This window comes from Talpa europaea (assembly GCF_964194135.1).
Source record: "Talpa europaea genome assembly, chromosome: 8".
NCBI classification, from domain to species: Eukaryota; Metazoa; Chordata; class Mammalia; order Eulipotyphla; family Talpidae; genus Talpa; species Talpa europaea.
The window spans coordinates 33,445,976-33,469,176 of record NC_140075.1 but is presented as its reverse complement, the minus strand read 5'-3'; the positions used below and the strand labels follow the sequence as shown (position 1 = coordinate 33,469,176).

General features: G+C 37.2%; 1 protein-coding gene across 1 annotated transcript in view; it reads left to right on the top strand.

Annotated features, from left to right (window-relative positions):
- Positions 1-7,787: 7,787 nt before the first annotated feature.
- Positions 7,788-23,201, top strand: part of UBR1 (ubiquitin protein ligase E3 component n-recognin 1) — a gene marked incomplete at both ends in the record, with an annotated part of 112,708 nt that continues 97,294 nt past the window's right edge. Inside the window, 3 exons of the mRNA XM_084240985.1 lie at positions 7,788-7,868; positions 19,611-19,867; positions 21,670-21,748. Coding sequence (XP_084097111.1) covers positions 7,788-7,868; positions 19,611-19,867; positions 21,670-21,748 — 417 coding nt within the window. The remainder of the gene's footprint in view (positions 7,869-19,610; positions 19,868-21,669; positions 21,749-23,201) is intronic.

The window sequence follows — 23,201 nt, the reverse complement described above, 5'->3', positions numbered from 1 at the left end:
ATTTAATAACTGATCAAAATGAGAGTATAAAGGCCTAACCACACTAGTCCCAAACTTAGCTTCAGAATTCCTGTTAGTGAGGCCTTCCTTCAGTTGCATTGCAGGTCTGCTTCTCCCTCAGCCCAATCACATTTTCTTCCCTTTCTTTCATTTCTACAGGTGTAGATCCCAAGAATGCTCCCTGAAAACTGCTAACCTGTTTCAGTCAGTTTCTTTTTGAAACCCTACCTCTAATGCTGTGTTCAATTCCAAAGAACCTGAATTTCAGGCTTCTGTTAAATTTATCCCTAATAAAAGGTAATCTGATAAGAGGTTATCCTATCTAAATATACTTGTAGTTTGATAAACTCTCAAGCTGAAATCGCTTAATAATCCTAAGAGGGAACCTCGAATAATGAGATAAACATGACAAGTGCTAGCTTCTTCTCAGGCTTTGGACACTAATATGGGGCCTACGCACATTTTCTTTCTTTCCCCCACAGTGCATATTCTTCCCAACCTCCCAATGTCCTACCTATTGTAAACAATGCTGCAATAAACACTGTAGAACATACAGTTTTTTGAGTTGATGGCAACTGGGGAGTTTTTTAAAAACGTACAGATGCCTGTGTTTAATGCATATTTTCCAAGCTGATTTTGCAGACTATATTTTAAGAACAATTTATAAATTTCAATTACAATAATTTGTATCTATGCAATGTCTTAGTCCCCACCCCCCCAGTTTTTGTTTTGTTTTGTTTTGTTTTGTTTTCAGAATTACTGAGCATCCATGATACATATGGTAGGCAATGATCATGTGCTATGGATACAAAGCTGAGACAGAAGTGCTTTCAAGATGCTCATAGTCTAGCAGAGTCAACAAGCATCTAATAACTGTCACATGTTAAGTCTTAGATCAGATCCATTTAAAGTGTAAGGAAAGCATAAGGGGAGCAATTCTGCCTGTTGAAGACCAAAAAAAAAATCAGAAAACTTCTCAGGGGACAGCATAGGTAAGCTGAACCCTAAAGAAAAAGCAGAAAGGGGCCTTCCTGGTGGTGCAGGGGGTTGAGACGCAACCAATGAAGCTATCTATCTGCAACCACTGCAGCACGAGTTGGATCCCCAACCAGGGGATACCCACATGGCGCAGCAGACCTCTCCTGACTCACCTGTTGCTCCCCTCAGCAGTGTATTTCAGTCTATCTGCCTGTTCTGTTCCCCGCTTTGTCTCTGGTGAATCCTCTCACCCCCTATGCCTCTCGCCTGTGCTCAAGTTCTTGTATGCATAAATGAATAAATCTTTAAAAAATAAAAAAGGCAGAAAGTCCTTTATAGAAAAAGTATTATACTTTCATGAAGTATTATAGAGAAAGGTATTATAGTATCACTCTAGGCCAAGGGACTAACTGATACAAAAGCACAGAAATATGAGACTGTGTGGTGTAGGTTGTAAAGTTTAAGGTGAGGGGTGGCAAGGGAGGTTAGACTAGCAAAAAATTATTTCAAGCCCTCCTGGGAAGGGTTTTTAGTGCCATACTTTATGGTTAAATTTTATCCTAGAGAGCAGTTAGTTGTCTAATATAGGTAAAAGAGTCACATGATGAGGTTTATATTTAAGAAAAATTCTGGCGGGAGAATATAGGATGAATATAAACAAAAGAGTAGAAGTAGGGAGCTCACTTAGAAGGCTGCTTTCCTGAACCTGGATAAGGAATACCAAGGATTTGTTATAAGTAGGAGGAATCATGCAGGCACTACTATCATCCCACATAAGAAAATTTTCCAGAGAAAGAGGGTAGTTGAAATGGAATCACCCAGGATTCTCAATTCTAATTGAGAAGTTAAAAAAAAAAATGATGCTCAGAGGTCCCATCCCTTTCTAATTAAATCATAATCACTAGAGTGAGGAGTGTCACTGGAATTTTTTTTAAAAGCTCCCAAGTGATCCTAATGTATAACTAGGGTTGGAAACCTGCAACACAATCCATAAATGAGTCTAATGAAAACATAGCTCTGAACATGATTGTTTCAACTGCCATCCTGGAGCACCCAGAAAGCTAATTAACATGTATTAGTTGTTGATAATACTTCAAGAGTAAAATGGCACCTTTAAAATGACCCAGCAGCTAGGTTACTCACAAAAGTTACTGTGAACTGAAGCTAATTAAAAATAGAAGTATGTCTTTGCATAGTAAAGAAATTCATAATCCTGCTCTAAACTAGGCCAAGGCACACTGTGGTCTAGATCAGAAAAAAAGCAATGGCAATTCAAAAGTTTTTATATTTTTATCTGGTTCTTGTCCTATAAAATGAACAATAGACATGTACTAGAATGTTACATGTGTGCTAGATATCCAATGAATATTTTTGTTTATTTAATGATAGGTATTTATACTATAATATATAAAGTGGTAAAAGACTTAAAATTTCTTTAATAGGAGGTGGGAGAATTGAAGTGGTTAAAAACACTAATTTCGAAGCCAGATAGACCTAGGTTTCGAACCCAGGTCTTGTTGCTTAGTAAATGCAGGTTTTTAGATAAGCAACCTTGCTGTTTAAGCTATAATTTCCTTGCCTGTACCATGGTGTTGGTAGGAATGGTATCGCAGGAATGTTTTTGAGAGTTATACAGTAAAATGCATCTTGAATCTTTAGCATAGTAGCTGGTATTACCATGTTTATATCTTGGTTCCTGCATTTAAGGAACAAATGAGAATGGGAGATAACATAGGCCATGAAAAACTGTGGCATTTAGGCAGTAATTTAATATCTAACACTTCAATTAGGAATCTTGCAGTTTGAAACAACAGAAACCACCTTTAGCTATATTAAACAAAAAGGTTATTTACTGAAAGGCGATTAGGGACTCACAGGTTCTGCAAAGGCTGGGAGAGGTTTAGAAAAGAAGCAGAAACCCAAGGAACTGCAGAGGACAAAGAAGCAGGAGACACAATGGTCTTTTAGCAACATACTTTGTATGAGGCTAATGAATTCTAATCACACGTTGAGGACACTATCTCCTTATAAGAATTCCCACAATGGAAAAATCTCCCCCCAGCCCTCAAATTGAGAAAGTGCCATTGGACACAACAGCCAGAAAAAAACAAAAATGTCCAGCCTGAATACCAGCAGGTAATGTACTGGAACAATGCCAGGTATTGAGGTCTTTAGGTAGAGTGTATCTCATTTATCTTCACAACCATTATAAGAGGAAAACAGTCTTATTACCACATCTTCACATCTCAGAGAGGCTAATGTTTAAGGCCACACAATTAGCAAGTGGTCAAAAAGTTCAAATATAGAAAGCTTGATTCCAAAGACTAAGTATATGGAATAGCTAGTGCCTCCAAGAGAAAGAAAAGTTCCTATCACATCTGGCAAGATCAGGGACAATGTTATCAAGGAGGTTTTTGAGCTTTTTGCCTGCCTATCTGGGTATTGGGTATTTTATCTATCTTAAAAAATGGGTAGACTGGGCCTCCCTGGTGGCGCAAGGGGTTAAGCACTGGACTATGAAGAAATCCGCAGGCTCTGCAGCACGAGTTTGATCTCCGATGAGCCAGGGAGAAACCCTCATGGCACAGCAGACCTCTCCTGTCTTGCGCGCTGCTCCCCTCAGCAGTGTATTTCAGTCATTCTGCCTATTCTGTTCCCCACTCTATCTCTGGTGGATCTTCTCACCCCCTGCATCTCTGGCCTGTGCCCAGCTCTTATATGCATAAATAAATAAATCTTTTTAAAAAAAGGTAACTTAAAAACATTTTATACAATAATTGCTTATTTTAAGGAGAGCTAGAAAATACAATCAGGTAGAAAGTAGAAAATAAAAATTTCCAGTTTGGCAACCCAGATAGTATCTTGGGGACTGAGTTTTCATTAAATATCTATGCACTGTATTTGTCTTATAAAATAGAATCATATTATTTTAGTAACTTGCTTTTTTCACCCAAAAATATATGATGAATATCTTCCCACATCAATAAAAATGCCTCTATGACAGTGGCTCTCAAATTGTATGGTCTCAAGACCCTTTTATAGCCTCAAAAATTATTGGCAACCTCAGGATCTTCTGTTTATGTAGGTTTTATCTATTGATATTTAATGAATTAGCAATAAAAACTGAGGAAAATTTAAAGCATCTATCAGTTTGTTTAAAATAACAATTATCAGGCCTCCCCGGGTTGCAGAGCAGGTAGAGCACAGCGCTGTGAAGCTGTCCGCAGCCTCGGCAGCGCCAGTTCAATTCTCAGCAGGCCGGGGAGAAATCCACAGTCCATCTGCCTGTTCTGCTCCCCACTCTGTCTCTGGTGAATCCTCTCACCCTCCCACACATCTGGCCTGTACCCCAGTTCTTGTATAAATAAATAAATCTTAAAAAAACAATTATCAACCCAATACATGTTAACATAAATAATATTCTAAATGAAAATAACTATTTTCCAAGGCAAAGAAAATGCTGAAAGGAGTGGCAATATTTTACAAGTTTGCAAATCTTTTAATGATTTGCAATGTCTTGCTTAATACAAGACAGGTTCTCATATCTGCTTTTGTTTTCCATCTATTGTGATACACTGTTTCAATTAAAAGTGTATGAAAACAAGGGCCTCCCCGGTGGCACAGCGGTTGAGCGCTGGGTTGCGAAGCTGCCCGCGGCCTCTGCGGCGCCGGTTCAATCCCCGGCTGCTCCCCGGCCACCGGAGGAGGGTCCCACATGGTGCGCAGACCTCTCCTGCCACCCACTGCTCCCCTCAGCAGTGTCCTTCGGTCCTTCTGCCTGCTCTGCTCCCTGCTCTGGCTCTGGTGAATTCTCTCACCCTCCCGCGCTTCTGAATGTACCCAGTGCATGTACAAACAAAAACAAAACAAACAAACCAGCAAACAAATAAATAAAGCATGCCTCTATTAAAAAAAAAAAAAAAACTTTAAAAAAAAAAAAGTGTATGAAAACAATCTGGCCTCCCACAGATACAGAACTGAAAAAGGAAAAAAGCACCTTTACAGCATTTAAGATAACTGGATATTCTTTGTATCCACATAAAAACTGAGCCAATAGTAAAATCTACAAGATCAATTCAATGTGGAATCTGAAACATCAATAAAATTTTTATACTTTGTAAGCATTAAATTCCATTGATCTATTTAGCTACAAGAAATAATTTTTTACTCTTATTTGATTTTATAACATCCTGCATTTGTCATTTGAAAATGAAAGAATTATTGGAAAATACTGGTTTACTGAGTTATACAGCTCTTCCAAATGTCACTACATTACATTTCATTATGCAATATCAAAAAATTCATGTGTTGGGCCTCCCCGGTGGCGCAGCGGTTGAGCGCTGGGTTGTGAAACTGCCAGCGGCCTGCGGAGCCGGTTCGATCCCCGGCTGCTCCCCGGCCACCGGAGGAGGGTCCCACGTGGCGTGCAGACCTCTCCTGCCGCCCGCTGCTCCCCTCAGCAGTGTACTTCGGTCCTTCTGCCTGCTCTGCTCCCAGCTCTGGCTCTGGTGAATTCTCTCACCCTCCCGCGCTTCTGACTGTACCCAGTGCATGTATAAACAAACAAACAAACAAATAAATAAATAAAAACATGCCTCTATTAAAAAAAAAAATTCATGTGTTTTATCACCAATTTCATTGGGACTTAGTCAGACTCACTGCAGATATGTTTTCCACAAAAAGTTCACTTGAAAGTGCAAATTCCATTATAAACAATAAAAACTGTTAGTCATTTTCTAGAAAAGAAATTCACATTTGAGAAAAACTTTCTAAATACCTGAGACTGAATAACCCCAGTGTACCTGTCAGCTGTTCTTTCAAGTAAAAATGGTGTTTCCTGAAAAAAGATTCTGGTTCAGCTGATATCTCAATCACAGAAGTGATTATCTGCAAGTGAAACATTATACTATTGTGAAAAAAAAAGACAAAAAAAATTGTGTGCTTGCCATTTTATCAAAGTTTTATTAAAACTCATAAGTTTTTTTTTAACTAGTATTTTTTTCACTGCTTTACCAAAGACATTCTTAAGAGAAACGTGAGAAACTCAGGAAGTCTGGGGAGTTTTCAGGTCTGAGAACCACACTTTGAGAAGCTACATCTTCTTTTTATGGCTACAAAATATCACATTGTATGGTTGGCTATAGTTTTTTTAGTCAATGTTTATTACTGAAAACTTGAACTTTTTCTAATTTTACTCCATTACCGATGAAGTAGTTAAAACTCCATTGACATGGTGATTATTTCTCTAGAATATATTCTTTGAAGCCGAATCACTGGGCCAAAGAATACGTATGCATTTTTTTAAAAAAAGGCTTCCGAGCACTGACACTTAGACTTTCTGCGGGTTTGCCGATTTACACTTCTTCAAAACCCTATGGGAAAATCCTTTCACTTTCTTACCAAATGATGTCTATTATCTTTAAGGGGAAAATTTTTACAAGCTGTAAGTTGTATCCCATTTTTTGTTTGTTTAATTAGCTTACTCATTAAGTCGTTCAATAAAATTGGTGATATATATATTTATGTATTTTGCCCATTTTTTCTATTGATTTAGTCTTTGGAATTTCATCCTTTAGTCTGTTGTGTTACAGACATTGCTTTCCAGTTTTGTTATTTTCTAACTTTAGTTTGTTCTTGTGATTCATGTTTAAAATTTCCTCCTGAGACCCACGTAAATTTTGATGAAATTACATATTAATCTTTCTGTATTTGCTGCCTCTGGTGTCAAGCCTTCTCCATGCCAACACCATACAAATATTTACTTACCTTTTTTTTTCCTAGCAGCTAACTTTTCAATTAAGAATTCTTTGGATACGATTTAAGGTAAAAATCTGACAATCTTTTCCCAAATGGTTAACTATATTTAATCTTTCCAGAATGTTCGGCGCTTTACCATTCCTTTCGCCTTTGTTAAAAGATACACTTTTAAAATGACCTGCTTTGTAAACAACTTAAAGTAATACAGATCAAGTTAAAGTAACTCTTTGGCCACCTTCTTTCTCCCCTGACTCTTACAGCTACTATTAGTTTGCTCTTTTTCTGGTCAGATTCCTTCCTTCTCATTTGAATGTACATAAATAAAAAAATACATTTTGTAGAACATGTCCCTCCCATCCCCGAGCACGAAATCTTTTTCTTTTCATACAGACTGTGCTCTTTACACGAATTGCATAGTGTTCCATAAAGCGCATTGATCAGTTTGATTTTCCACTGCCGGTGAATGAACAGGTTTCCAAATTTTCATTGTTTCTTCACTACCACTCCTCCCAAAAGCTGGGGTCCACATTCCTTGTGCGCATGTGCAAGAACCCAAAGGCTATAATCCTTTTAAAAAGGTCAATTTTGAGGGTTTTTGTGTTTGTGGGTTTTTTTTTTTTTTTTTTTTCATTTTGTGGGCTCTGGGGAACCAATGTTATTACGTGGGAAGACAAAACATCCAGACCAACAACCCGCCCAGAAGGAGACGCAGAACAGGTTCTCATCTAGTCCTACCAGTTTACTTCTTCTCATAACGGACGCTGAATTTAGTTTTTACCTCGTCGATGCAACAGTTCCCAGCACCGAACTCAGAAATCGAACCATTCGGCCACCGCGCGCTACAACTAAAAAATTCAGTGAAGAAACTCCTGGAGGCAAAGGCCGTGACGCCTACTTCCGGGAAGCGGACCGGAAGTCGCTCTTGGATTCTGCGTCAAACCCGACTTCAGGGGCCGTCGCAAAAGTCTCTCCCCTCGCCTCTTGCCCTGGCCACAGGTTTCCGCTCGTCTCCGGCCGGGGGTCTAGAACTGCGGGCGTCAGTTTCCCTCAAGATGGCGGACGAGGAGGCCGGGGGTGCGGAAAGGATGGAAGTCAGCACCGACTTGCCCCAGACCCCTCAGCTGCTGGCATCTGTAAGTTCCTTTTGTCCCCCCAGTGCCTCTCTACTCTGCTCCGTAGGATGTGGGGCTTCACCCCTTATGGCGGCTCGGGGGAGGAGGAAACGAAAGGATTGATCTGGAAGGAAGCCACCGAATAAAAAGTTAGTCTTCACCAGCATGACTGCGGCCAAGCCTGCGGAATAGAATGACTTTGTCGTTTGTTAGTCCTGACGCGCTCAGGCATGTCTCTGTCCTGAAGTAAAACGAACTGCTGATGCTATTAGGTGATTTGGTGTGGGGCCCGAGGCGGGGTTGGAGGAAGAGCCATTTTCCTATAGATGCTGTGCTGACCCCTCTGGATGATAGGAACCTTGGACGCAGTACCTACTGTTGTATTGCCTAGCTGGCTGGGTGGGGCCATGATAGTGGCAGGGAATGCTGTCGCTGTCACCTCGTGCCATGATAGGGGTGTAGGAATTGTAGCCCTTCATTCTAGCATCTTGAGAACTGTAGGCCTAATCTTCAGTGGAGAAACCCGTCATCTGCTGCTGCCTTTTAAAGGTGAAGAAGAGACTTCTAGATATTTCAGTATTCGTAGAAATGCCATTAGTGAATATCGGAATCAATACTTTGCCCTTGTATTTTGAAAAAAATGGGAAAGCAGAGATAGCAAAATTGAATCAATAGTTTGGCTACAGGGGAAAAAAAAACTAACCGAGGAGGATAAAAGGTAGGGGACAACGTTATAAAATGTTCTGGATGGGCCCCTTTTCAGTGAGATTTATCAGAAATATTCACATATCGATCACTGCATGACGTTATGAGTTTTATTAGTCTGTCTTTATAGTGCTGCGTATAGAAATGTGTGGAAGAAACACCTTTTTCTGAAGTTTCTTTGGCTTGTATTTGTAATGAAAGCATTCTAAAAGTATTTTAGCCCTGCAGACATTTGAGCATTGTTTTATGAGAGAACAGAAAGACCTGCAGAAATAAGAGTCAACCCTGGGACTGGAAAGACTGGCTAGGAGATAGAAATCAGGTAGGGAGGGAGTTGGAATAAGGGTTTTGCCACCAACTAGGGCAGTGCTTGCAACCATCCTCTATCCCCAACAGCAGTTCAAATTCACTTCCCTGTTGGTAGTGAAGGAGGAAAACATCTCTTTGAGATGATAGGAAATGAGACAGGGAAAGTTTAGAAGCAGCTGAAATATTTGGTCTTAATGGTAGCGTGTGCATTTTACATCTTAGAAGGAGTGGGAAAACTCTGTGCTGTGGTCGAAGTTACTGTAATTTTGTGTTGCCAAATGACTAGTGTTCATTTAAAGCTTTGATATATAAATACCTTCCAGGTGGTATAGTAAAACTCATCCATCTGGATTCCACTGACTTGGAATTGGAGTTAACGATCCAAGAATAGAGCTAGAATTTATGAGATAAACATTCAAGAAATCTTGAGCAAGGCTCTAGATATTGCAAAGTAATAGGTAGATGCAAAGACAAATGTAATAGGAAATTCACATTCTAGTGACACAGTTAAGACAAGTGTCGAAAGACTTTTAATACAAGATAGGGATATATATTAATACAAGATAGGGATATATATAGCTATATATATGCCACAGTTGCTTTTTGGCTTGGATCTCTATCTACCTGAGGATTCCAGATATCTTCCTACTTTCCTTTTTTTCTTCTTCTTTTAAGACTACTATCTTCAATTTTAACCTTATAATGGGATAATATACTGGGTTTCCAGTTACCTTCTTTGCTTCTCAGCAAAACAAACTCATGTTCTTTAACATTTGAATGATTTGTTTAAACCATCACAGGGAGTCCATGAAAATAAGAATGATGAATATAGGACAGTGACAGAGGTTTAAGAAACTTCTTACCAAATCCGCTAGAGTCTTTTCCATGATTATAGTTTCTGATATCCTTAAATCAGATTTCCTACTGAGACCCAATGTCATTTTTCTGTCATATTGCTGTCAAAAAGCATGAAGGTTCTGATGACATCACCTCACGGGTAGTTAGAGTAAAATAATAACTATGGATTATTGAATATTTACAAAAGCCATTGCTTAAGAATCATTAGGAGACTGATTTTGTAAGTCTGGGGTAGAGTTCAGTAATTTGCATTTTCTGTTGATTCTGAAGTCCTGGCCAATGGACCACACTTTACAACTGAGATATTTGGAAATTCTTGGTATAGAATTGATAGTTGAAATTGTATCAGCGGATAAGATCTTTGTGTGTTTAAGTACACACACATTTGTAAGCTCATGTGCACGCATGCACACACACAGAGGAATATAGGAATGACTGAATTTCAGTGCTAGATGATGGAAGAAGAACCAGGAAAGGAATTAGAAAAGGAACAACCAGATACATGGAGGTGAGAATATGACTGTGTTATAGGATGTTGCTTCTAGGTGAGGGTGGTTTATCAGGCCCAGGAAGATGAAAGCTGAGAAAAACTGGAATTCAGAGTGTTGTGTTGTCTGATATAACGTCTGCCTTCTGTCTTCTTTGACTGGATTTTCTTTCTTAAGTCCGTCTCAGGAAATGTATCCTAGCATGGTACTAAACGCTTCTCTTTTCCCTCTTTTACCCGTGTGCCTAGGTGATTTCATCTAGTTCTATGGCTTTAAGCACTATCTGCATGCATCCAATTCCCAAACGTATGTCTTCTCACTTTGGCACTCCAGAGTCACAAATCCAATTGCCTAGTTCACATATCTGCTTGGGTGGCTGATAAATGTTTTAAACAGAGGGCTCAGTTGGGAAGTTACTATAGTATTTCAAGTCATGGTTTATGGTGGCTTATATTAGAGAGCTATAGCTAGCAACGAAGAGAAAAAGATGGATTTGGGAGAGATTTTGGAAGTATGGAAGAAGGGAAAAGATTTGCTTATGGCTTAGGCATGAAGGAAAAAGGAAGAAACAGAGGACATCTGGATCCCCAGCTTTTAGTGTATGTATTCATGACAGTGGTGATTTGTATATACTGATAGGAAGGACCAGCTTTCGGGACAGAAAAAGAGGGAGGCAGATCAAGAATTTTGTTATCCCTTTTTCAGTAGATGACACTGTCATAATGACTTTTGAACACAAACAGCTCTGTCTCCACTCCTCCTTTCTAATCCAAGTCACCACCATGTGTTGCCTGGGCAACTGTAGTGGCTTTTTATCTGGTCTCTTTGCTTGCCCTCTTCAGTCCATTCTACATACAGCAACCAGAGTAATCTGTTAAAGACTAAATTAGATTATGTCAGTCTCCTGATGTGACCTTGAGTGGCTTCCCATTGTACATGGAATAAAATCTAAACTCATTATAAGTCCTTCAAGATCCTTCCTAATCCTGCACCTACTTCTCCCTCATTTCCTGTTAACTTTCTCCTCATTCACTTTTAGCCACCCTGGCCTGTTTGTTTCTACAACAAACCCAAGGTCTATCTTTTTCCAGAGCCTGTGCCTTTGTTTGCTTTTCTTCTTTCCTAGAGTGTTTTTCCTTTGCTCTTTCTTGATAATTACCCTGGCTAAAAATTCAGTTCCTCTTATTCTTTGCAAAGTATCCTGTTTATTTTCCCCACTGCACTTAGAAACCTTAGTTACTGGATTGTCTTTATGATTTAAATGTCTGATCTGACTCTCCCACTAGAATGTAAGCTCCATAAAGGCAGGGATCATGTCTCATTTGCTCAGTGACATATCTTATGCTTGCTCTATCAGACATTTACATACCCTTAATTAGTAACTCGGTGTGCAAGCTGAACACGCAGGTAAGAACAGCCAAAACATGCTGGGAAAACTGTGGGGACTACACCTGAGGGGAGAAATCAAATAGTGTACAAAAATGAACAACAATGTAAGAAAATAGATCGATAGATAGATAGATAGATAGATAGATAGATAGATAGATAGATAGATAAAAGCCAAAATAGAAATTCTGGGGCCATTGGTGGGATTTGTTGTATTAAAATTGATGATATTGACAGAAATGGAAAGACTGAATGCTACAGTCAAAAAGGGGTATTTTTCATTTTTGAAAACATAGAGGCCTGTAAGGTTTTTGTGATGAAAGAGCCAGGTTAGATTCACCTCTTATGTGTTCCTATAGCACCTTTTACATACTCCTGTTGTATGTGGCATGTCTCAGTCTATACTTAGTATTACCTCTTTACTGTATGTCTTTCTTTATACACAGTGCACTTCTTGAGAACATGAACTGTTTTTTGGCCACAGCTATATTTCCAGTACCTAGCACGTTGCTTTAAAATTTTATTGAATGCATGCATGAATGAATGAATGAATGAGTGAGGAGACACTGAATAAGTAGAATGGGAGTGGAGGTAGTAGTTGGGGAGGAAGAGAGAGGAAAAGAGGCTAAATGGTTTAATATTGAATTTGGAGGCTTTGAAAAAATTTAAAGTTATTGAGGTCTAATTTATATACAATAAACTACCCATTTTAAGCATTTGCTCAATTAATTTTTGACTAGTGTGTATACTTGTGTAACTACTGCCAAATTATGATATAGAACATGACCATTACTCCCAGAAGTTACCTTGTGCTCTAGTGGAGATAGACTTTAGTTATTAAAAAAAGATTAAACATTGTTATTTTGTGTAATAATCATTAGGAAAATCAAGGAAAAGTGATATGTAATCTTTTATGTAAGGGGTATTTAGAAGATAACAATCTTTTGATAGTGGACTTTAAAATAACAAGATATAAAGGAAGAAATAAGAAGTTATATGGGCCTCCCTGGTGACACAGCGGTTGAGCGCTGGGTTGCGAAGCTGCCCACGGCCTCTGCGGCGCCGGTTCAATCAGTTCGATCCCCGGCTGCTCCCTGGCAACCGGAGGAGGGTCCCACATGGCGCACAGACCTCTCCTGCCGCCTGCTGCTCCCCTCAGCAGTGTACTTCGGTCCTTCTGCCTGCTCTGCTCCCCGCTCTGGCTCTGGTGAATTCTCTCACCCTCCTGCGCTTCTGACTGTACCCAGTGCATGTATAAACAAACAAACAAATAAATAAATAATACATGCCTCTTTAAAAAAAAAAAAGTTATATGTTGTTTTCATTGGAGATGATTTTTCTTCGATATTTGAATCTATATCATTTTAGGCCAGTGCACAGCTTCTGGAGTAAGGACACACGAGAGTGAGAAAACTAGCGTAAAAACCAGTATCTTGAGTCTTAGCTGAAGTGCTTTGTCACCAGATTGTAGCAGGATTTAGTGCCTGTTGTTTTTCAACATTTCCTAAATTCTGTGATGGACAGCTAGGGAATATTCTGTTTTTTAATAACCAATTCTGTAGAGTCACATAATAATTTCTAAAACTCCAAATCAGAGTGATAGATTTAGTCCCACTGACTGTAAAAAACTAGGAAAGAATAGTAACTTAGTGTAGATGAGCTAATATTAGAGACTGACTGCTTATGTTTAATAATAAACAGATTGCAAATAGAGGTTTTTGTCCTCAATACTGTCTAGAAATTTTGTCTGGGTAAATATATGTATAAATCAGTGATTGGAATAAACCAGTGCTCTGTCCTACCAATCCTTTCTTCATGTGTGCGGACTTTAAGCATTACTTCATTATTTCCCCTGCCATCATTTTACTCATTTTTCTAAAGGTGTTAATCATACAACGTTCTCTGTGAAAAAAATTTCTTGAAGCTTTTGGCCCATTGCCTCAGATAACTTAAGACAATGTATTAAGACTTCTTCAACCCTAGTTTATTATGAGCTCCTATGTGTACTTCCAAGGTATTCTGAGTTGATATGCTTCTAATTGAAGAAACAATAGTTATTTGATAAGTTTGGTGTTTTAAAGCACTTCGTGCCTTTTTTTGTGTTTTGTTTTTAAAGTTATGTTACACCATTGTGATAAGCTAAGTGCTTATGGAAATATTCTGTACTAAATAAGTGCTACTGAAGAGTGATTGCGCTTCCTAAGTGCCTACTTGCTATTCAAGAATGACATAGGCCCTCTCTAGAGTGGAGTCTACTTTTAGTCACTTGAATAATAATTATCCTGATAGTTTACTTAATGCCATTCTTCAGAAGAAAGTCTATTTGATTTGTTTGGAGGAGTGAGGCTATATCCACTTAATGTGTTTTTATGGAATACCTTTTAAAATACCTTTGAATGTTTGGTATTTATGGGTAAAAACAGAAATGACATTAGCCACAGAAGGAAAAAACTATTAATTCATTCATTAATGCATGCATTTTTTAAAATACACACACTCTGCTTTGTAATCTGTGAAAGGATTTTAGTTGGTTTGTAAATATATATTCGGTACAGTAGAAAGAGAATATGTACTCATTCCAGAGTTTAGGAAAGCAGATTTCACACTCCAAAAGCTTCAAGGAGAACTTTGAGATGAAAAAGGAAAAGAATGGCTTAGGAGGGACAGGATACTTTTCAGAAACCAAATTCTGACAGCCTGCTTAAATATAATCTCAACAGAAAAGAAAAGAGAGAGGGACCTTATTTGTTACATGGTTCTATATTTGACCCAGGTTTAATTTGTCAGTGCCATAAAGACATAGTTGCCTTACTTATACAGGACATACCACCCCACCCCTACCCCCAACTCCAAAATCTTCTTAGGCTGAATATTGCATCAAAGCTAACTTGGTAAGACTTATATGTGATGAAAGTAAAGCCTTATATGTAGGTTCATTCATGTAGAGAACTACATCTCTTACATGGGACTGATCTAAGAGTTTTTGTTGTCTGCAAACTCTGAGTTTGATGTGGCTGCTAAATATGTGAAATATGATGTGCCTGCTTAAAAAAAAGCCAGAATGTGATCATTTTTTATAATTAAATTTATTTATTTATTTTCTTACATTGTTGTTTGATTTCTCTTCTCAGGTGTAGTGCCTGTAGTTCTCCCACCACATTAACACCTGTGATCCATCACCATAGTCCCTTGTGCTCTTTCCTCCCCCGTTTTGCCCCCCCCACACACACTTGCTATATGCCTCAGATCTATGGTCAGCTTACAAGTTTTGTCTTTTCTTACAAGTTTTGTCTTGTCTGGCTCTTTGTTCTGTTTCTCTATATTCCACATACAAGTGAAACCATCTGATTTAATTTTCCTTCTGGCTCACTTTGCTTGGAGTAATCCCTTCCAGCTCCGTCCATGTTGCTGCAAATGGCATGAGTTTATCATTTTTGATAGCTGAGCAGTATTCCACTGTGTATCTATACCACATCTTCTTGATCAGTCATCTGTTTTAGGACATTTAGGTTGTTTCCATAGCTTGGCTTTTTAAGTAGTGCTGCAGTAAACATAGGAGTGCAGGTTTCCTTTTGAATTAGTGTTTTTTTGTCCTTTGGGTATATTCCCAGGAGTGGAATCACTGGATCATATGGTGGATCCATTTTTAGTGTTTTGAGGAACCTCCACACAGCTTTCCATAGAGGCTGGACCAGTTTACACAGAATGTGATCTTTTAAAAACATAAGGAAGGTCATAGTCACTTCTGTGTATGGAAGCATATTGTACATGTTCCAGAAAAGAGTAATCAACATGGAGATTGGCTTGGATACCACATGATTAGGGATGGCCAGATTTCATTAGTTTCATTTCTAGGCATGGACAGATTTCATTAGTTTCTGCGTTCCATGTTAGCTCTGGAATAAAAAGGCTAATGAGAGACATAATACTTATCTTCAATTACTTACAGGGCTATTGGGCTAAAGGCACAAAATGAATTGGATTATGTCAAATAGCATACGATAAAAGTTAAGGAATGTAGATTTTGGTTTAATTATGTGCTGGCAGAATAGAAGTTGCCTGAGAGGAAATATTCATAGAATTTTAAAGAGCTAACTATCAGTTATTGTATGGGTAGAGTTTTGCTCTGGGGTAAGCAGTTTGAACTACTAGGGATGTGTGCTTATTTTTAAACTTTATGAATTTGTCAAATAGTATTACAAGGAAACATTGTATAACTGAAAGATTTCTTGCTATGTGGCGATGCTCTAATTATTAATCTAATACTTACTATGAACAATTCTAGAGCCTTCAGATTTTGTTACCATTTTAAAACAGAAGAACTAGAGAAAGAATTACAAGGCCATTAAAAACTCTGTAGATGTCCAAAAGTTGTCTAAGGAAAGATAAGTTGTGGTTTGAACAAAAGGAATCTACTTAAAATAAGTTCCTTTTTCAGAATGATGTTCCCAAACAGGCTTCCAAGTCCCTGGGTCAAAGTTGAGACTATATCTTTGGTCTCCATGGGGAAGAGGAAAATGTTTGGAATGTTTGGGAATTTAAATGTTGTGAGAACTTTTTTTTAAAGACCGGTAGATTAAGAAAGCTGTTCCTTCACACCAAATGTTGGGGGAAGTGATTTTCCCCCCTCTGAACAATGAAGAAAAAAAATTCTTAATTTTATTTCTGCCTCAAATGGGGAAAAATAATACAAAGAAACAGATAACTAAGGAAACTATTCCAGTCACCGATAACTCCTGAACCTGTTATACAGTAAAATACAACCAGTGCAGTTTTTCTTATCTAGAAAGAAAGACAAATCTTAGTTGAACATTTTTTTCATAGTTGTGACAATCATCTAGGGGAAAATCTTGATGAAAGAGTAAAATCATACTTTATCTCCCATAAGAATGCTACAAAGTTTTAGACTTAATGGTAGCATTTACCTTGTCATCTCTAGCAAGAAGTTCATGATAATTAGTGATAACTGAAAAATTTTGTTATGTATTTCTGGTAGACTTTCACAGATACAGGGTATAAAACAAATTTCCTTTCCCCAGGTTGGTTACAGTCTGGTTGAAGAGGCTAGATGTTCACATTTAAAGATAACTAATAATATCTGGCAGAGGTGTGGATACTGAGTGAGTACTTCTTTCAATAAGTGCTATATTAGAATTACAGGAGGGGAATTATTTTAGGCTGATCAGTGAGGTATTGACAGAAGAGGGCTAGATGAATCTTGAGGAATAATTAAGGTTGGGCATGGTGGAAAGATAGAGGGCTAGTGATAAAATCAATGGAAAGGACACTTCTGGAATCAGTACCCAGACATTTTGTTCAAATCAATGTTTTCATATCCTAGAAAAACAAAAAAAACTAGTTCCATGCCTTCCATAATTAGGTAGGACAGAAAAAATTTTTGGTTGTTGTATAGCTCTACAGCTTTCCACCCTCCCACCCCCCATTTAGTACTGTTTGAAGAAAAGAACTTAAGTATATCATAGAATATTAGATATTGTCTGCTAGTTATAGTTGTTGCCAAAGAGATGGAGAAAAGTTGTGGTAAGTAATCTAAAAAAGTTGAAGTCAGAATATTGAAAGATAATAGTTTTTCTAAGAAAGGCTTTAGTAAAATAGTTTTAGTTTTATAGTTAAAAGATAGCTCAAAATATGGAATCACTGTAAGAATATTAACTGATTCATCTCACTTCAAATATATGTTGCCATACTGTGTCTATCACCAAAGTACAATCAGCCGTCCACCACAGTTCGCTGAACACCCTTTACCCTTTGCTCTCTCCTTCTTACCCCATCTCACCTCACCTTTGGTACTTAGTTCTGCAGTCAGAACCTAAGGATTTGTTTTTGTTTTAATTTTTCTGTTCTTTTGCTTTGTTTCTTTATATTCCACATTTTGACTGAAATCACCCAGCATTTGTATTTCTCCTTCTTGCTTATTTTGTTTAATGTAATTCCCTGAAGTTCCATCCATGTTTTTGCAAATAGGAAGATTTCATCTTTTTATACAACTGAGTGGTATTTATATATATATATGTGTGTGTGTGTGTGTGTGCGTGTATATGCAAATATATAAACATATATATTCCATATCCTTTTATGTAACATTAAAACAAATATTAAATACTAATAAAATCAGAAACTCAACCCATTTCAAATGAACAATATTAATTGGAAGGATGTTAACTGCAAATAAGTTGCAGTGATGTATTGATAGGTTTCCCTTATTTGTGTTCATTTAAGCCTACATTTGCTGAGTGGCATTAAAACTGTTTGGCTGCCTAAACAGACAGATGGATCAAATTGTGGTATATATACACAATGGAATAGTACTTAGTGATCAAAAAAGATAAACCCATGCCATTTGTGGCAACATGGATGGAGCTGAAGGTGTTAAGCAAAATAAGTCAGAAGGAAAAAAGATAAGGGGCCTCCCTGGTGGCGCAGGAATTAGTCTCAAGGCTATCAAACTATTGCCAGCCACTGTGACATGCGTTTGATCCCCAGCCAGGGAGCTAACACACATGGTGAGGCAGCCCTCTCCTGTCTCTTCCGCTGTCCCCTCGGCAGTGTATTTCAGTGGATCTACCTGTTCTGTTCCCCACTCTCTCTGGTGAATCCTCTCATGCCCTGTACCTCTGGCCTAGACCCCTAGTTCTTGTGTGCATAAAAAGTAAATTTTTTTTTTTAAATCTTTAAAAAAAGAAGGGAAAAGATAAATATCAGATGGTTTCACTTACATGTGGAATATAGAGAAACTGAACGAAAGGTGAAAAAAAAAGACAAAACTTGCAAGCTGACCATATTGCTGAGGCATACAGCAAGGGCAGGGGAAAAAGAGGGGTCAAAACAGGGGAAAGAAGAGCGCAAGGGACTGTGGTGGTAGGAGAACTAACTACAGGGAATATACCTAAGGTGAGAAACCAAATACTGTACAAAAATGAACAATGATAGAATTAAAGTTTGTTTTTAAATTAATAAAAATCAGAAGTTGACCATACCCCCCAAAAAACAAACAAATAACTGTTGGGCTGGTTAGATGCTTTCGGGTAATCAGCCATCACATTTAAGCCCAAATTGCATGTGAATAATTAGCAGAGCATTTCTTGATATATGGAAAGCTGTCTTGATGTGGTTTGAATATACAGTAGTTTATAATTTAGCAGTTGAAGGAACAGTTGTCATTTTCAGTTTTGGCAATTATAAATAAAGTTGGCATAACATTTATGTACATGTTTTTGTGTGAATGAAAGTTTTCATTTCTTGGTTAGGTACCTAGATGTTTGATTGTTGGGTCATATGGTAAGTATATGTTTAACTTTATTAGAAATTTACAAACTCTTTTATAAAGTGACTGTGCCATTTTGAGCTTCTGTCAGCACTTCTCCAGTTTTCTGCACCCTTGCTGGTACTTGGCATTATTGCTAGATTTTTGTTTCATTTTTTTTTTTTTTTAGCTTGTGCTATTACAATTTTTTTTTATTTCCTTAATGAAAATTGATGTTAAACCTATTTCATGTGCATGTACAAATAAGCCACCTGTAACATTTTCTTTTGAAGAGCAGTAAGTTTACTTTTTATGAGGTCCAACTCTGTTTTGTTTTGTTTTTATGGTTAGTGTTTCTATACTCTAAAAACTTTGGTCCTCGTCATTAAACACTGTTTAAACATTAATTGTTTAAAACAATCAAACTAAGAGTAAGGGGTATGACTTGTCTCTATACAGCTTCTGGTAGTTACATCACCTTTATAGAGCAGAAATTGGTCATTCTAGAAGGAGAAAGTAATTCTCATCTGTTCCAGTTGCTCTTTTTTTTTCCAGATATCTGTGGTATGTGTCAATCCTCTGATTCCAATACTATTTTTTTAAGCACCCATTTACCTCTTGTATTGTGGAAGGATAAAAATAAGAATGTATCATAAATCCCTTTCTCTGAAATCACTGAATGTGTCATTTGTTTTGCCTTGTAGATCTTAAAGAAGGAAGTTATAACAAAGTCTAAATTTTATTTTCCTTCAGTGGTGGGATCAGCAAGCTGATTTTTATACTACTTTCTTGCACCATTTGGCACAATTGGTGCCAGAGATTTATTTTGCTGAAATGGACCCAGACTTGGAAAAGCAGGAAGAGAGTATACAAATGTCAATATTCACCCCGCTGGAATGGTACTTATTTGGAGAAGATCCAGATATTTGCTTAGAGAAACTGAAGCACAGTGGAGCATTTCAACTTTGTGGGAAGGTTTTCAAAAGTGGAGAGACAACATATTCTTGTAGGTAAGAATTAGAAATTTACAGGGTTGGTTATAAGTACACTCATATTTCATATTTCATGATATACTTTCCTTGGCTTATTACTGTTTGTAATATATTTAATCCTACTTAATAAACTTTCTTTTATTATACACCTAGACAACTGTTTTTGCTAATGCAGGTTGTTTCTGAATATATGACTTAACCAGTTCTTTCAATTTTCTTTCTGTTCTCCAAAAGTATGTAAGTGATAGATTTGTGTCTTGTTTATAATGTAGTCCACCTACTCCCATCTGAGGCTTTTGGGGCCAGGTAGCTTTCAGAATTCTAAATACTTTCCCAGTAGAGTCAGGGCAGGAATCTATAATCACATTTATTATTTCTATAAGAAATCTATGAATATGCATAGTGAGTGGTATAAATAATGTTTTGTCACCAAGCAAGATTTGTGTCACAGGATTGTGATGCTGTACAAGCAGTTGGAATTTAATTGGATAGAGAAAGTCAGTAGTAGGGAAACTAGAAATAGCTTTAGACTTTTTGTCCTCTGTGTGAGACTCAAACATCATGGTAACAAAACATTTTTCACTCCCTACTTTTGCCTGAAATTTTCAACTTTTAGATCTTAGCAACACTCTTAGTTTTTTTCCCTTTATTAAAAGTAGCTTAGGAGTGTGAATTTTTAGACTTTATAAAAACAGAATTGTTTTTTGTTTCAGTATAATTCTAGGTTTGACTGGTTTGTGTATAATTAGCAGTTGTTTAGAAAATGTTATCTTTATCCTGTGCTTTCCTCAGGAAAAAAGTCAACTTTTGTGTTTTGTGTCCTGTTTTGCTATATAGTGTAATAAAATTCATTTATCATCTTGTGTTTTTAGCTGAAACCAAATGATCTCCAATGAAAGCATAACAGACATTTGTATAGCTCATTTCTCCAAAAGTGTCATGGAGACATTTTAAATTATCAGAACTAGGGAAATGGTACTGGCATCTAGTGTCAGGATAGAGGCCAGAGTTTTGTTAAATACCCTACAATGCATAGGACAGACCTTCTAGCCCCGATAAATGCTATCTGTTTCAAAGTGTCAGTACTTCTGAGTTTGAGAAATCCTGCTCTAATTAGGTCAGTAGATCAGATATATTTTAGAGAATACTTTTAGGCAATCTTTACTTCCTATTAGCCTTTTAAAATTAATTTTAAAAACCAATTCTATTGATTCAATTCTTCTAAATAAAATGTTTTTAAAATTAATTTTATATTTTGCACTAATTTATATTGTTCGTAATGTTTCCCTGAAAATATTAAAAATAGAACTTCTTAGTTTTCATTAGGGAAGAGATTAAGAGAGATTGAATTATTTTCATTCATTTAATAAATATTAATTGAACACCTAACATATGCCAGACACTATTGTAGGTGCTTGAGACATATCAAAGTATTAAATAAAAGCAAATCTCTGTCCATATATTGCTTGCATCCTAATGAATTTTGTCTATATTCAGATCTCCTTTACCAGTGAACAATCCGTGTTTATATACATAAATGTAATAGGGTAAGATGATAGTAAAGCTGATCATTTTTCTAAAATAAATTTGGAATTGTTACTTAACAATTGAAAACCAGATAAAAGTACAAAGTACAAAAAAAATGCCTGAATGGAAAAAAATAAATATTGCTAAAAGTTATTAGAAATCCAATTTTTGAAACATTTTCACATTCAGTTTGTGTACCATACAGAAAACTCATTCACAGTGTATTATGGTTGTACCTTAAAGATCAGTAGGAGTCATCTAAATTTTGGAATCTAATTTTTAATCTTTTTCAGGGACTGTGCAATTGATCCAACATGTGTACTCTGTATGGACTGCTTCCAGAATAGTGTTCATAAAAATCATCGTTACAAGGTATGAAAGTAGATCCATAAAACCTGTAGGTTAGCAGGAATCTGATGGCTATCTAGTTCAAATTCCTGAGGGTACTTGAATTCCTGCTATAACAGCTTTGATATGTCAACCTTTAGCACTGGTTAAACATAATATGTGATAGGACAGCTACTACCAAGAGGCAATCCCTCACAATTTTTTTGAGAGATAAGCAATTTTAATATAAAAGATTACATAAAACGTATGAATAGTTTAAACAGTAACTATAAGGTGAACACCTTTGTAACCAATACTTAGGTCAAGAAATAGTGACAGATTTGACACTAATTGAAAAGAAATGTACAAAAACACTTTCTTAAAATTATAAAAACTCAGAGCATTTTTTTTTTTTTAAGATTTATTTATTTATTTATACAAGCACTGGGTGCAGTCAGAAGCGTGGGAGGGTGAGAGAATTCACCAGAGCTAGAGTGGGGAGCAGAACAGGCAGATGGACCAAAGACACTGCTGAGGGAAGCAGCGGGCGCAGCAGGAGAGGTCTGCTCTGGCGCCATGTGGGACCCTCGCCGGCCGGGGATCAAACCGGCGCTGCAGAGGCTACGGGCAGCTTCGTAGCCCAGTGCTCAACTGCTGCGCCACGGTGGGAGGCCCTACTCAGAGCATTATTATCATGAACTTTGCAAATACCCCTCAAGCACTTAGAGCACAGCTAGCAGAAAGCACCATGCAGGCTCCCTGGTAATTTTTATATAACTTTTAATGTGCTTCCATAACTGTGTTGTAAAACCACCTGAACATTGTCAATAATAATGTCAATATCATCTTCTAAAAAAAGAAATCAGACATTGCTAGCTCCGAGAGGCCTCTGATTTGTCCCTTCTAGTTTCTGATTCTTCTCACCGCTCCCCCTTACAATAACCTCTCTTCTGTTTTGTGATACATTTCCTTGATTCCCTTTTTAGTTTATCTCCAAAACAATATCAACTAGTTTTATCTGTTTTGGTCTTTATATAGATGAAGTCATATCTCATATTTTTCTTGTTGAGTAGCATTTTCTTGCTGAGTACATACGTAATACTGTATGTATGTATGTAACTGTAGCTTGTCAGTTGACCTAATCATGTCTTTATTCATTGTATGGATATGTAAATTATTCCAACTTGGGGCTATTATGAACAATTCTGCTATGAACATTTTTGTGTGTGTATTTTGGTACACATGTAGAGGAGTTTTTGTAGACTATGTATCAATAGAATTACTGAACTCTAGGTATATCAACCTTAATAGATAATTAGATTCATAGTAGGTAATTTAAGACTGTTTTCCAAAATGATTATTCTATTTTAAAGGTTCTCCAGCTGTGTGTGAGTGTTTACATTGTTCACATTCTTGCAAGATTTGGTGTTGTTAATTTTTTAAATTTTATCTTGTATTGTGGTATGTAATTGTATGTTATGTTTTTGTGATCTTAATT